General features: G+C 39.2%; 1 protein-coding gene across 1 annotated transcript in view; it reads left to right on the top strand.

The window, feature by feature from the left end:
• Window positions 1–15,888, top strand: part of PIGN (phosphatidylinositol glycan anchor biosynthesis class N) — a 105,844-nt gene that overhangs the window by 10,545 nt on the left and 79,411 nt on the right. The window contains exons 2-4 of the mRNA XM_082045731.1: window positions 6,603–6,862; window positions 10,849–10,970; window positions 12,099–12,197. Coding sequence (XP_081901857.1) covers window positions 6,636–6,862; window positions 10,849–10,970; window positions 12,099–12,197 — 448 coding nt within the window. The 5' untranslated portion in view covers window positions 6,603–6,635. The remainder of the gene's footprint in view (window positions 1–6,602; window positions 6,863–10,848; window positions 10,971–12,098; window positions 12,198–15,888) is intronic.

The raw sequence follows: 15,888 nt of genomic DNA, 5'->3' as shown, positions 1-15,888 counted from the left end.
TCCCACTTCTGTTCATGGTATGATTATAGGATGAAGTCAAGATGAGCATTTTGGGTTTCTTATGTTTAAGTGGTGTGTGAAGATATGACAGAGTTACTCTGAGACTGCCTGGTAAGTCTCTTGTATAAACTAATTTATGCAGTCAATAGGTGTATGTGCTGTGACAGCAGGAATCACTTGATTGCATTTCTTGGCTAGTGTAACTCTTTAAAAATCTAAATTAGTAAAAAAATAGTGTTGGGGCTGCTAGTACCATGTTAGATGATGTATAACTGCCATACTATGCAAAATACTGTCACTTAAACTATACAACTTCCTGTTTTTTCCTCTGCCCTAAGCAAAAGGATAATGTATTACGTACAGACAAATTTACCGTCACTACTTTGACAGTTTAGATTACAAAATACACTGCACTATTTAGTCAAAAAATGTATTTGTCAGCCAGAAACACAGCAGAGATTTCTGTTTTGTTTTGTTTTTTTCTGTAAAAGATATTTACCAAGGCCGTTGATGCTTATTGAAAATGCATTTCCAATGGATTTTCTTCATCTTAACCAGCAGACTTGACAGTGGTAGTGAAACATGGTCCCCTCTAAAAGAAATGCATAATGTATCTTGAGCTCCTTGTCTTGACATTTTATTATCCTTAAAAAAATATTCTTGCCAATGGGGCATATTCCATGTAGTATTTTGTGTATGTTTTATTGCGCATTGAAGAGAGAAAAATATAAAAGGGAAATGTTATGTTTCTCATGAAGAGCTATATTGTATTGTGGCACAAGCACGGTTTTCTTTGCTTTATAAATAATGCAGAGAGATTATAACTTCAGAGGAATGCAGCTTAGATGTTGATTACTTTGGGGAAATGAGGGCTGCACTTGATTATGCCAGCCTTCCTGTTAAGCACCGAGGGACTTGATCCAGCTGGGGGCTATGGATGTAGGTTCTGTGGCATGAGTCAAAAAAAAGGGAGAGGAGGAGGTGAAGAGGAAAAAAACCACAACCACTCACAAAAACTGTTGTCAGCAAGTTATGGATCAGCTTGAAAAGAGGGAAATAAACTGCCTGCTTCTTGTCTCTGATGGTTGGGCTTAGGTGGCTCATTGCAGCTGTCACAGTTGTCACAGTCTGGGTGTTTTAGTCCTTGCGCTGACATGACTGTTGGTGAAGAGCTTGCAGCTAATAGCAGGATGTTTTTGTATTGTTTTGATAGGTGCAAGTAAAAAGAAAGAGGTGTCTTTACCCCATATAGCACCAGCCAGAAGCTGAACTTTCCCTCTGAGGGTTCTAAAAACAAAAAACCACAAACAAAAAAATAAAATAAACAAACAAAAAAAAACAACAACAAAACAAGCCACCCTTTTCTAATCCATGCAAATCACTTTATTCTGGAAAAATAATTAATTGCAGTCAGGAGGTCCTTGTGGCTGCTTTTCTTTCTTTAATCTCAGAGGTCTTAAGAAAGGTCTCTGCTGGTTCTGCCTTATTGTCTCTCAGGATGATTGCTCCCTTGCATCTGCTGGCTCTCTTCTCTGCTCATGTACAGCATCCAGTAGTGGCAGACGATCAGTAGTCTGCAGAAGGCCCCGACGTAGCCAAGGTACTGCTGATTTTCTACTTGCTTTGTTCCTGTGGACAACTCGTGTTTCAACAGGCAGTGAGTAGCTTGGTGGGTCTTTAGTACTTTTCAGTTAAGGATCCAAAAAGGATCTTTACTTAAGAATTAATGCCAGCTTTGTGGTGTTGGCTCCAAATTGAACAAAAAATACCTTATTGGGTGGGATAGTTTAAATTCTGACATACTGATTAGGGCAACAAAGATGATGAAGGGAGTGGAGCATGTCCCTTATGAGGAAAGGCTGAGGGAGCTGCGTCTCTTTAGCTTGGAGGAGACTGAGCGGTGACTTCATTAATGTTTATAAATACGTAAAGGGTGAGTGTCATGAGGATGGAGCCAGGCTCTTCTTGGTGACAACCAATGGTAAGACAAGGGGTAATGGGTTCAAACTGGAACGCAAGAGGTTCCACTTAAATTTGAGAAGAAACTTCTCAGTAAGGGTGACAGAACACTGAACAGGCTGCCCATGGGGGGTTGTGGAGTCTCCTACTCTGGAGACATTCAAAACCCACCTGGACGTCTTCCTGTGTAACCGCATCTAGGTGTTCCTGCTCCGGCAGGGGGATTGGACTGGATGATGTTTTGAAGTCCCTTCCAATCCCTAACATTCTGTGATTCTGATTCTGTGATTGGACAGTGTAATTATTGGCTCTGTATTTAGTTTAGGAGGTGGTGACTGAAAAAGAAAAAAATGAAGAAAATAAAGAATAAATCTGAGTCTGGTACATGGTTTTCTAGTTGGGATGAATCAGTAGAGGAGGTGAAGTGGCTGTCTCAACTGCCTTATAACAAGTCATATGTTTGGGTGGACAGTAAGAAATGGCATGTGGCAAGTAGGTTGCAACATGCTCCTCTTAGTCTATTATCTAGAAGACCAGAAGCTTCTTTCTGTCTTGGTGTGGCCGACAGTGGCTTAACAGAATTAAGTAGGATAGTGCAGTTGAGATTTGCGCAAAGCTCATATTCTGCTTTGTGAAAATCAGGACTGTGGGAGGTAGCTCACTAGGTCGCTTGCAACAGGACTTCCTGGGAAGGTATCAGAGGACACAAAAATGCTGAGATATCCTTGGCTTAAGTTTTCTTGACAGAAAGATGTAAGATATATTTTTCAAGTGACAGTTTGTTTATCCACTTTTTGAACGGGCAGACACCTGAAGGCAGAGACATTTTTGCACTAGTAATAAATACTTAGATCTTGTTCCTTGTCCTCCAAAGTGAAAAGGGGTGGATGTGTTTAATACATTTCAATTTTTCTTCTCTTGACAGGCTGTGGCTTTTGCTCTTTCTTATAAGCTAGTGCTTAATCCACTTTTTTTTTCCCCTTTTATTCTTGTTATTTCTTCCTTTTTGCGTTCCTTCCTGGGTTTCTGCCTTGAACCATCAAGCACCAGGCTCTACAGAGAACTTTGCTAATGATGACCTCTGTAACAGAGAGGGGAGAAAAAAAACTAGAGGTCTCTGTTTTTTTGGTTTTGTTTGTTTGTTTTCTTGTTGTGATATCCTGTAGAAGACGGATTTCACTTCTGTGTCTCATGTAAGATACAGAGAAATAGTATATATGTAAGCATCTTTCATTCTAGGGCAGACACATAGTCCAGGGAAGCATTAGCTGTGCCTAGAAGGTGTGAGAGCAGACGCTGTGGGCTTGAGGGATGTCTGAGCACCCAGGTTGCACTGGGTTAGCTGCACATCGAGAAGTTTGATACCGATGCGTCCGTTTGCAGCTTCTCCTGATGCCGAAGGGCCTCTCAGGCCACCCACGAGATCCTGTTTAGCCTCTAGTTGCCATGCTGGACCTGCAGGTTCAGACTGGCTTTTGAACCACCCTGTCAAATGGTGATGAAAACACAAAGCGGGGAGAAAGGAGGAGTGGAAGGGATCTCTGTATGGCAGAAGGCTCAGATGAGTCAACATCTGTGCATTTTCAAATTCAGAGGTTCTGTCAGGTAGTTCCAGCTGTTCCTGCACTGGCTGTGTGGAGGCTGTGTTGACTGCTAAGTGGGATCTCTCCTTGGCCTTGCAGTCTAAGACCTTGCACTGCATCTTTGAGAACACAGATCTACTGATGATTCCACTCCTCTTGGAAATGGGTGGAGAAAAAAGGTGTCATGCTAGACCATATCATGGCAGAAAAAAAATATGTTCCAGGAGATCTACACTGAGGTTTTTCCAGAAACCTCTTTTGTTTCCCAAATCTCCTTTTTCCGACTCATGAAGATCATGTCCAGATCTTGTAAGGAAAAGGTTATTTTCAAGGTAAATATTTCATTTTCCCACTCCATATTGATGGCCCCTCATGCAACAGCACAATGGAGGAGGGATGACCACTAGTATCCAATTTATTCATGAAGTGAGAGATACTCATCTGTTTCTTCTGTTCATGCCACAAATGTTTGTAGCTGCAATTACACAGCACAAACATTGCTTGGCATTAATCCTCTTTTTCTGTGGTGGTCCATTCACAAATCCAAGAGGTCCCTCTCTCTTTTAGCTTCACAGACTTCCATGATGGTTTGCCTTTCATGGTTCAATAATCCATGGTAAATCGACTTGTAATAGTAGGGTTCTTGGGGATGAATGGCTTCTAAAATAAGAGATGTTTTTTCTCTGTTGCCTTGCCATCCATTGATCTAATGACTCTTTATTTCGAATAGAAATGAATGGACAAAATGATCTTGTTCTACAGCAGAATGAAAGGTGGTAACCTGTCCTAGATTTAAGAAGCTTAAATACCTGCAGATGTGAATACAAGTGACTTTGGCATTCCCAGTTAGGGAAGAGGATTTTGCTTGGATTTGTAGAACATGTATTCTAACACTTGAAGTCCAGAAGTTTACAAGTAATTATTGATGTTGTTAGTGAAATGCTGGTGGTCTGGCCTTGTTGGCTTTGTCAGCCTTAACTTAGATTGTAGCTGGGGCGACTGCTTTATCTGTCCTAAAAGGAGAGATAAAGCACCCTCATTTTTCTTCCTGGTGTAGGTGCAAACTGAAGACAACTTCTGAATAGTACCTCTGATATGCTTTTTGATTTCTTTGGCTTTCCATCTTGCTGCCTTTTTCTTTTAGTTAAAAGAACGGTGTGAAGTGCCAGTTGGTAGCAATTCAGCCAAGAAATGAACCTTTATCAACCAAGACCTGTTTCTGCACAGCAGTGGATCACTTAGACAAGCTCTTCCTCTATTGTTCAACTGTTTTCCACTGCTGTCTGTCTTAGACTATGGTACCTGTAAGTTCAGAGGGGCCTGGTGAAGGCGTTTCTTCGTCAGGCAATACTTTACTTCATTAATAGCTGAATCAGTTTGTTTCCAGATGTATTTGTCAAGTCGCTGTGGTTTAACGTATTTAAATTGATGCAGGAACTCTGAGTAATTAAAAAAATAAACAAACTGGTATTTACGAATATTTCAGGTCTGTCTTGGAATCTCACCTGTAGACATTGAAGCATGGAAGTTCCTGATGAACTAAAAGTTTTTGTTTGATCACTGAAGTGTGACTACTACATGTCTCTTTGCGATATTGTATTTAGTTATCTCAATCTTGTGTAGCTTTCCAAATCTCTAAAATGAGAAATTACTATATTAATGTTTCTGATTAGGATTGGAATTGTTGCGTATATATTTCAGTAGGGCAAATGGCTGGAATTGGAAGTTATGGCTAAGTTGCATACAGATCTGAATTTTCTTTGGATTAGTAAGTAATAATATGTATTAACTTTCAAATATATTTTTTTAGTGTGTGGTGGTTTTTTTCTCTGGTTTCCCTAGCCCTTTAAAATTTTTATTTTAAAAGACATATTTCAGAGTTTTGATCAGAGTTTAGGTTGTGGTAGTGAAGCCTTTTTAATTTGGTAAGTATAATAGTCCTGCCATGTGGTGTCTGTCTGTGTCTGTCCAGCTACTGGAATTCTGTAAGTAGCAAGATAAAGTTATGTAATGTAATTTAGAAGCACTAAATGGATTCTGAAACAAAGAGTTTCATTTAGAGAAAGCTGTGTATTTACGTAGATAATTGAATGTCTGAACCTTCCAGACTGTTAGGAATGTCTGCTTTTAAATTAGTGAGTGGAGATGTTGTTTTGTTAAAGTTGATAATTAGCTAATATTTAAATAGCGAAGTTAGCAGCCTGGACAGCACTACCGGTACTTTGTCAGAACTAAGCCTCATCCTGGCTTAGACCCCACACTCACCTGAGTCAACAGACATACTTACATTCCCTTCAGAAGGGAACATATGGACCCCTCAGTACTTGTGGCAGACACATACGTTTCCAATGTACCTGCTATTAACTATATTTGTATTCTTAACCTGACTTTAGAGGATGACAGGGAAAACATTCAAAAAGGGAATATCATTATCCATGAAACATAATCCTTCAGTTGTTGTGCTTTTGTCATCTGTTTTAGAAGAGGAACAGTGTTCTGCACTCAGCAGAGCATCTTTGCTCCTGTAAAAGCAGCTTTCTGTTTCTAGGTGAAATATAGTGAGCCCAGAATTGATAATAAACTTAGCAAACATCCACCCAAAGTTGCTTTTTTCTATAGGACAGCTTTCCCTAGCTGTCTTTGGTTTGTATATTTGCCTGAACAGACCTCGATACTGTCATGCAATCAGCCAGTAGAGGGTAGCATGTTGCTGGAGACACTGTCTTGTCTGAGTTTTCTGTCGCTGATGCAGGTAACAAAAAACTGCTGAATATGACAAACTGACTTAATTATTTTGAATTTAAGTCTTTTGAAGCCGTCCGAGACCCTGCTAAACACCAGAGATGAGTTGCTGAGACATAATGACTATCTGAAAGTCTGAATTAGCCATGCAGTTACTTTTGAGTGAAACTTCTGGGAAAAAGCTTGTTGTAAATAGAGATAGATAGTGGACCTGGGTAATGACTGTAGTTGTGGTACTCCCATTCTATAGCAAATAAAGTAAATATTGATCCTTGTAAGTCTCATCTGCCTAACTTTATTTTTCTCTCTCCTTCTCAGTGTTGGATTTTACCTTGCCAGCCCACTATTGCCATGGGTATACCTGTCTTCATACTTGCTGGTCTCCTTGTGCATTGTGTGTTCTTGGTCTCCATTTTTGACATCTACTTCAGCTCTCCCCTGGTTCATGGTATGACTCCTCACCAGACTCCATTGCCACCTCCGGCAAAACGTCTCGTACTCTTTGTTGCCGATGGTCTGCGGGCAGATTCGCTGTATGAATTGAATAGCAACAACAGACCCCAAGCACCTTACCTGCGGTAAGTCCATCTGAAAATACTTCTAATCTGGCAGACTTTGCTTCTAGAGGCAGCTCTAGGCAATGCTGAAAAGAGAACAAGAGGAATGACGCACCTGTGGTGGCTTGGTACTGCCTTCCCTCCTTCAGAGTGACAAACTTTTGCAGTTGGACTCTGCAGAAATGTGTGAACTTGAGTTGGTATCATCTGTCATCAGTAAAGCTGCGAAGCCATTAACAAAATAAATTGAGTCAATGCTGTCCTTTGAAAACTACAGCTAGCCAGTAACTGAGATGAGTGTGAACTTTCTTCATTCGCATCAGCATGGTATCAGTTCTGAAGCCTAACAGAGTCGTTAATTTAAACTGCTTCCTGGATGTTCAGTTTAGGGGTAGTAGTTCATTAACATGCTTGTCTTCTAAGTCTAAGCTACTGATGGAGCTTTTTAAGGAGTGATTAAAAAAGATGGCCTGGATGGGTTTAACAGTAGGCTGACATTTCCAATTTGTTCCACCCTTCCTGCATGTGTGACCCTGGTGCCTCCCTTGTGCTCTCTAGTGTCTGTCTGATTGCTTAATTGCATGATTTGGTTTAGGATTGTGAAAAACTAATACTATCAGACAAGAGTGGTAAAAGTCTTATCCTTGAGTGCTTAAAACTTATTTTCAACGACCTTCTCAGTTTCCTTATGTTGTGGTTTTACCTGGCAGGCAGCTAAAAACCACACACAGCCATTCACTTGCTCCCCCCGCTCAGTGGGACGAGGGAGAGAATTGTAAAAAAATAAAGGTAAACCTCGTGGGTTAAGTTAGTTTAATAGGACAGAAAGGGAAAATAATAAAAATAATGTTACTACTAATAAAAGAATATATAAAACAAGTAACACACAATATAATTGTTCACCACGTGTGAGATGATACCCGACAACACTCAGTTCCTGAGTTGTGGTCCCCCCATCCAGTGTTCCTCCAAATATCTACTGACCATGATGCTATGGAATACCCTTTTGGCCAGTTTGGGTTAGCTGCCCTGGCTGTGCTTCCTCCCAGCTTCTTGTGCACCTGGCATGGTATGAGAAGCTTAAAGGTCCTCACTACTTAACAACAACTAAATCTTCTCTGTATTATCAACAATATCATAAATCCAAAATACATCACTACACTACACTAGGAAAAAGATTATCCCAGCTGAAACCAGGACACCTTATATCAAGGTAGTTATTTGATCATAAGACAAATAATATCTTAGACTAGAAAAAGTAGACAGCATTAAATAAGAGTACTTGTGTGTAATAGCATTGGTCTGGCTCAAATGTCAGAGCAAACCTGAATAATCGATCATCTGAAACTACTAGGGCATTTACAGTCTGCTACAGAAATCTGAGGAGCCCTTGCTACCGCACTTGCCAGTTTATATGGGCTTACTTGTACCTGCTTCTCCTGTTAGTGTTTTTGTAAGGTGATGTCTGCCACTGGCAGATGTATGCCACATCAGTGTGAGTTTTCCATGTCATCTCTTAGCAGTAGACTTAATACTTCCTCCCGAGCAGTTTCTTCTCTTAGCAGTAAAACTGTTGGTCTTTGGCACCATCAACAAGTTGTGGCATGTTGTGTCTTCTGAAAGTTGGAGAGCCAGGCAGTCCAGGGTGTATCTTTGGCTTTATTACATATACTGCTACTATTTTGAAGCTCAGTGTTTTGTCACTGAACCTTTGAGCAACACAACTTTAAGTTAACCTTGTAAACAGGCCAACAAGATCAGATGTTGGTTACTGGAAGCGTTTTCTTTTTTATTCTGCCTAGTTATTGCTGTCTGAGCTTTCCTTTTCTGAAATATTAACCCACAATATATGCAATTTAATATACTTTTTTTGCACATTCATTCCTAAGTGCGAAGTTTTCAGTCCCTTATCTGCTTTATAATAGTGGGCACCGTCACAGCCAGATTACGTGTCTCATCTAGGTGGAGTACTTTGGGAACTACTGTGCTGTTAATGAAGAAAGATGATCTTTAAGTGGGCAAGATCTGTTCTTGTAGCAATGTGCTACAAATAGAAGCAAAGTTTTAGTAGGTACATAAAATTAATAATAAATATCCATTAGACTTGGAGCAGATTGCTGGCTGATATACGCTAAGTAGCTAGTCTTTCATCTTAGAAATATTCTTGAAAAATCTGTTTTTCAACAATGTTGTGACAGGTCTGAAGGACGATAGGTGGTCTGAATTGCTGTAGTTGTGGTGGGGATTTCAGGGGAGATGTTTTCTTTCTTGCCTGTCATGTTTCAGATGTATTATTATATCGTATTCATATTAAACATTATTATTATGGGTAGCTAAGGGTAATACTGTTAAAGAAATTAATTTTTAAAAATTATTCTTCTGCCTCAAAGGCTTTGAAATAATTCATAATAACTAAATGAATTTTGAATAGGTAAATTACAATATATAGCTTTCTTTTTTTGCTGCCTGGTATGTGTTATTGTGATTCTGTGATACAGTTCCACAAAAGCAAAGGTAAAGGATTACTTTCCAACTCAATAGAAATCAAATTCTAATTAAAACAAATTTCTACCTGTTGTGACAATGAAGTGTGAGGAGGGCCAAAAGTTTTATTTTTGTCTTAAATCTTCCACTAAGGCTATTGCAATACATTTTTATCAGAGTATCCAGTGAGAATAAATTAGAAACCACTTTACCTAATACTTAAATCCTTTCTGCAAATTAATACTTTTTCAAGACAACTTGTCTTAAAACCTGGCAGAGATGAGAGCTAGGAATAACATGTCAAAGTGCTATATCACCTTTCACATTCTTCACTGTAATATTTGGGCTATTCCAAATAGTCCTGTGAGCTTTCAAGTAGGCCTGAGAATTTAAGATCCAAGATGAGTTAAAAAACCCAATAAGTAAACTGTGGAGCCTGAAATTTTAGGTTGTGGTTTGATTCTTACTTCATTAGTGAGAAATACTTTTAGACCGGAGTGTGTAGATCTTGTAATTAGCAGTTGTATAAAATCTTTGTTAAAGTCACAAAGCATGAGCTTAAAATCTACCTAGGCTAAAAATCACCTGATAAAAATATAGCACATTTTGTAGCTTATATCATGAACAACAAAAATACAATTTCCTGCTAAATATGACTTTTAAAATATTTGCTTTTCCCCAACCTGCTCTGACAGTGGACAGTGAATCTTTCTCTTCTCCCAGAAGATGGAGACAAGAAAGCAGCATATGATAACGCTCACCACTTTCTGACAGGCTCCAGCTGTTCATATCTTCAGCAGACGAGTAGTTTATGAAGTTGTTTCTTACACATGGGCTATGTCCTCTATTTTCTTTGCTTTTTATCCATTATAACTATTGTATGTGTATAATCCCTAGACAATTTATGTATCTCTGTCTATCTGGTGAGCAGCTATTCTCCTTCACTTCAGTGTAATTGCAAAAGATACAAGGTTTACTTAAATTTTCTCTGTGTTGCTGCAACGATTTGCATCTTAGATTTATGTCGTTTTTAAATTCTCTTGACGCTGGCTTCCAATATTCAGCACAAATAAACACAGACATGGTCACAAGAACTAATTGTAATTGATCATATTTAATGAGTAAGAGAAGATTGAACTAGACACTTTCGAACTAAATGGAAAGAACACAGCAAAGTAACACCAGGAAGAAACAAGGGGCGAGGGGGAAGTAAGCTATAGCAGAAAGTAGCAGAAAAAAATTGTATGTTAATTTGAAGTGTATTAGAACACCAGCTAAACTCATCTGTTTGCAGTGCTGATGGGCCACAACAGTAATGTTCTCTGTGGGGCGTTATAATATAGAACTACTTGCAGGTTAATGTTCTGCTTGCTTTGCTGCACAGCAGGCAGTAGTGAAAATGTGTTTTAGTCTGGGGTGGTTTTGCATTTCCTGCCTCACTTCTACCTGTCACTCTTTTTATCTGCAATTCATTGTACTTTCAAGAAGTTCTAAGCATTAACTGCCTTGTATCGTGTTTTCAGGGCTATTCTAGAGAATAATGGCAGCTGGGGAATCTCTCACACCCGGGTCCCAACAGAGTCCAGGCCAGGGCACGTTGCACTTATAGCTGGATTTTATGAAGACGTCAGTGCAGTCGCTAAAGGTATGCCAGTCCTAAAACTTTGAACACTGGCCTCCAAAATAAGGTATTTCAGTGATGTGATGAGCTTCTACATGATTATTGCTAAATACCTGTGTAGTGGTTTGTTTACAAAGATTATATGGAAAGGAATAATTTTGGATCGATTTCCTACTCTTGATAGCTATGAAAATAGCTTACCTAGGTTAGCATTTTGTAACATGGCAAAATATGGTAACATGGTAAAATTTAGCACCCTGAGTCTAAAAGCAGAAGTGTCTTATGGAGTGACTTCTTCATGTAACATAGTTTTTAATTATAATTTGGCACGTAGTGGCAGGTGGCTAAGTAGATGTTGCAAGCAAGAAGTGAACTGCATTGCCTTAGCTGAACCACTGCTAGACTGAGTTGGAGAATTGGTTCCGAAATGAAGTGAAAACCCAACTGTGTGTTTTGTCCAGAGCGACCTCTTGCTGCACACATGGTGGTTAATAACGTGGAAGAAGCCTTCACATCACTGACTTGGTCTTTTGTGTGGTCCTCTGCCTCCCCCCAGGCTTCCAGGTCTGAACACTCATAATGTTGTGTGTTGGTTTTGGACATGGTGGGCAAGAGGAATTACTTGGTCTTGCCTGTGTTTCTAGTCAAAAGGTTCTTCCTTCTGACAGCAGCTACTAATGCAGGATTGGCAGGAATTGCTGTTAAGAGCATCTCTGTATTTCTGTCAACTGCCTTGTCATGGAAACAGAAGATCTTGAAGGCTTTATTGTGATGAGCTGGAATGTGACTGCTGGAAATATGAGTGTGTAATTTATTGCCTAAAATTCCAAAAGCTGAGTTCAGACAACAGGAGACTTAGAATTCAGGAGAATTTTAGCTGTTTAAAAGGTAAACCAGCTGTGTGTTTTGTCTGAATCCCTGCATAATGAGATTGGCTTACGTTTTCAGCTCACTTCCTAATGAATGGTGGACTAATTGCATATAGAAGTTGAAATGGAAGTGAAACCAAGACTCACAAAGTGGAGTTCATTGTGAAATAATAGAACAGAAGCTAAAATAAAAAATAAGTTTATTTTGCATGGACTGTTAATCTTAGCACTCAATGAGATCTTCTGGCAACCCCACGTAAATCCAAGTATGCTTGTTTGACAGGGTGGAAGGAGAATCCAGTGGAATTTGACTCAGTTTTCAACCAAAGTAAATATACTTGGAGCTGGGGAAGTCCAGATATTTTGCCAATGTTTGCAAAAGGTAAGGTTAAATTTTGTGAATTTTTAACACATGGTTATCAGGTAGTAAAACAGAGACACAATTTTTCAGTTAAAGAAGGTGAATGAAGTATTTCTAGCTTGTATATTTCTGTATACCTGATTTCTAGTTCATTAATTCAAGACTGGGTGGAGAAAAAGAAGCAATCTTTTAAAGATGATATCCCTATTTATTACTTTATTAATTCTGTCAGCATACTAAATGAAACACATCCTTAATTAAAAGGACCTAATGTTTTTTTTATTTGGTTGAAGTTTAAAGCTCTTGTTTGCAAACCTGCAGCTGAGGTTTTTCTTCTTCTGCATGCAGCTCCCAGTGAGGCAGGTGGTAAAACTGCAGCTGTGTTTTGAGTATTTGAGCTGGAGAAGTAGCTTATTGTGGGTTATGCTACTTCTACTCCAGAACAATAAAGTGTAAAAGGAAGAACTATGTGCAAGTTGGAACTGCCTGATAATATTCCTGAAGCTGAGGTCTTTTCTCCTTGGTGTGCAGTGTGTTTAAGTCTTGTCAACTCTGTGCAATTGGTCGTTCAGTGCACAGAGCTTGCTGAGCAACGCTTCAAACATTTAATAGTCTCTAAGTTTAATTTTGTTTTGTTCTTGGAAGAATGCGGGCATATACACCCTTTCCTGTGATCTCAGAGTAAAACAGAGTGAAGTGAAAAGGGGATGAGCTAGGGGCGTATACTGCTGTCTGAGTATCAGCATTGACAAATCGGAAAAATGTGGTAGGCAGAATAGGAGTGGAATTTAATACCGGTTTAGAAAAAGTGTACATCATATTTCTCACTATGATAATTGAACTTTTTCTGAAGTCGAGTCTCTTCTTCCTCTCCTCCTGATATTCCTCCCGCCTCCCCACCCCTCTTTTCTGTTATTTGCTTGATCCTCTTAAATTTATGGTAAACTGCAAAAATATCACCTATTAATTTCCTGTTACCTCAGATTACATCTTGTATTTGGGAATAGTGTGATGGTGGCTGGGGACAAGGGAAAGGTAGTACACTGCCCTTGCACAGGTAATGTTTTTGGAGACACATTCTTGGGAAAAATATTTGGAGAATACAAGAATTTCCCAGAGCCCTGTCCTTCTACTAGTTTTGTTTGAGTAAAAAGATAAGCAGAGGACTTAGAAACAGCTTTGATGTTGTCTGGAGGTATGTGCAAGTGTAAAACCATACCATTGCTCTGTCTCTCAATGTGGCTTCTTCTGAGTGGCATCAACAATGGCACTTTCTTTTGCAGGGACAGGGAAATACCCTAAAATTGAGAAAAATTTAGTGTAGCACTATCTGAGAAGTAGATGCTGTATGGGAAAATGAATCATAGTTTCTTGTGATAGAAAGGTAGATTAACTTATTTTCATGGAAAAAAGTGTTTCCCTTTCTTCCAAAGAGAAGTTTTATAACACAGGAAGGATTTTATTATGCAGAGTTTCCAAAGAAGAGAAGTGTTATGATACAGAAGAGAATGGAATCAAGTGTTTATTCTTTAACTTCACATTTGCAAAAAAAAAAAACACGAAAGGGAGATAGGGGAACATAGTGTATTTTCTATCCCTCTTCCCATGTTGCTAATTAGTGAGGTCACAGGACTCTTATTGTGTGTATTTTATCATGCCAAGATGTTCAGAACTTTATTCGCTGCTTTCATTGGATGGCACGTAAAGAGCCTGCTGGTTTGGGAAAGAGGAAAATCCTTTGTTTCCTGTCATTGTCTATGTTCCTTGGGTCCTTTTCCTGTCATAAAATAAATATTTCAATGAAATGATTGAGGATTCTATAGAAGAAGGTAAATAAAATGCTCACAGATATGCATGAAATCTAAATTTGTCGAAGCCTCAATGACTGTGTGATGAGTGTGTTAGTCTGAAAAAATGTCCAAAGTACCTTTGGAACTGCTCTGTGATTTCCTTGTATCTTAAGCAGCATTAAAAGGTGTTAGTTTCTAATACTTAAACTTACTTAAGATACACAAATTCAGTGTGCTAATTTTAACCTTATTTTCTATGATATTTTTAGATTATGACCTTGAAATTAGCTGAAAATAATGTATTTTGAAAATGCCTATGTTATTTCCAGAATGCTCTTTAAATTTTTGAGGTTTTCTTCTAGGTTTGCCAGAATTTGAGGTTTGACTTGAACAGTCCAGTCTTGTACTGTTCGTTCATGGATCTAGGCTGGAGTATAATCCAGAGTATGAAATAACGCACTGAAAAAGGAGCTGAGGCTGTTGCTTCTTTTAAGGGAAATAGATATTAGTCCGTTGCACACAGCTTACCATTTGTTCCACAGGTTCTCTTTCTCTCTCTCTCTCTCTTGGAAACTAGCAGCAAGGCTAGGGTCATTGTTTAGCTTGAATATGAGGAAGGGTCTCTTCAAAACCACAGGGACAACTGGGACAAACCTAGTTTCTTGTTCCTACAGTACACCAAGAATAATGCAGAATTTCTCACATTCCTTACCTGGCTGCATTTGATGACAGCTCTGTGTCCAAGCTCTGCTGACTCAGTGTCGGACTGTCCTTGTGCCTTCATTCTTTTTTCCCCTCTTTTGCACTTGCAGAATTTGCTACCAAATGTCTCCTGCTGGTCTGGGCTCTGACCCACAAAAGACTTGACAGACACAGGAGCTACCCCGCTAGCAGAGCAAGAGCTTTGCGTTCCACAGGACATAAATCTTATTGTTAGAGGGTGATAACTTGATCACTGATCCTAATATTTGAATATTAATGCTGAGGGCAAGATGATGTGCCAGACAAGCCTGCAATAGGAATAGATGGTATCTGCTGCGGGAGTTTCTGGCATGTCCAGTTGTTTCCATTAGCATGATGGCAGCACCAAGGCCAGCAGAGCTCTGTGCTCTCTTCTAAAGGATGTTTTCATCCCTGGCTTCCTTCTACTTCTTATTCCCTGACTTAAAGAAAGTATTGAGCTTACTGTCACCTGCCACCTCTCAACTGACAGAAATAATGTTGTATAACATTTTGTATTGTGGGTTTTCTTATTAAAAAGAATAGCTTATATATGTATTTTATATATATATATATATATATATATATATATATATGCAGGCACTCCAAAACTTCCCTAGTATGGCTTCATTTTGTCACTGTTTCTCTTTATAGCAATGCAGGGTAGGATGGGGTGTTTTTTACTCTGGTAGGAATTAGAAATGGCTAAGCAGTGTTTCTTTGCCCCATCTGCAAACCACATGCTTTCATTTGGCTACTTCAGCATGGCACATCTCAAAGACAGGTCTTCTCAGGTTTGCTGTGACACTGTGTAAAAACTGTAGAGAGCTCTACCCTCTTAGACCATCAGTCATCCTGACAGCGATAGCCAGGGCTAATTTCTTCTTTTGAACTCATTTATCCAGCAATTGGAAATCCTTAATTCACTTTTGAATGCCCGTGAGTATTTTCTTCCTGTTCTTTCAGACTGTGAGAACCGCAGTGAGTGTTCTGGGTTATAAGTAGAATTAATGTCTCTTGGGAGGCAGGCGGGAGCTGCACCACAAAAATCTGTGCCAGCTTTCATCTTCCTGGCCTGAAATACCTGCATCCCTTGTGTGGGTTTTGGACATAATCTTGGTTAAACAGCTCCTTTATACAGGAATGTTAGTTCATGCACAAACCTGGAAGCTTACAAAACTGCATTATATAATTGTGACATC

The sequence above is a fragment of the Streptopelia decaocto genome, assembly GCF_964273445.1.
Source record: "Streptopelia decaocto genome assembly, chromosome: 2".
Lineage (NCBI taxonomy): Eukaryota > Metazoa > Chordata > Aves > Columbiformes > Columbidae > Streptopelia > Streptopelia decaocto.
This window is presented reverse-complemented; position numbering and strand designations above follow the sequence as displayed.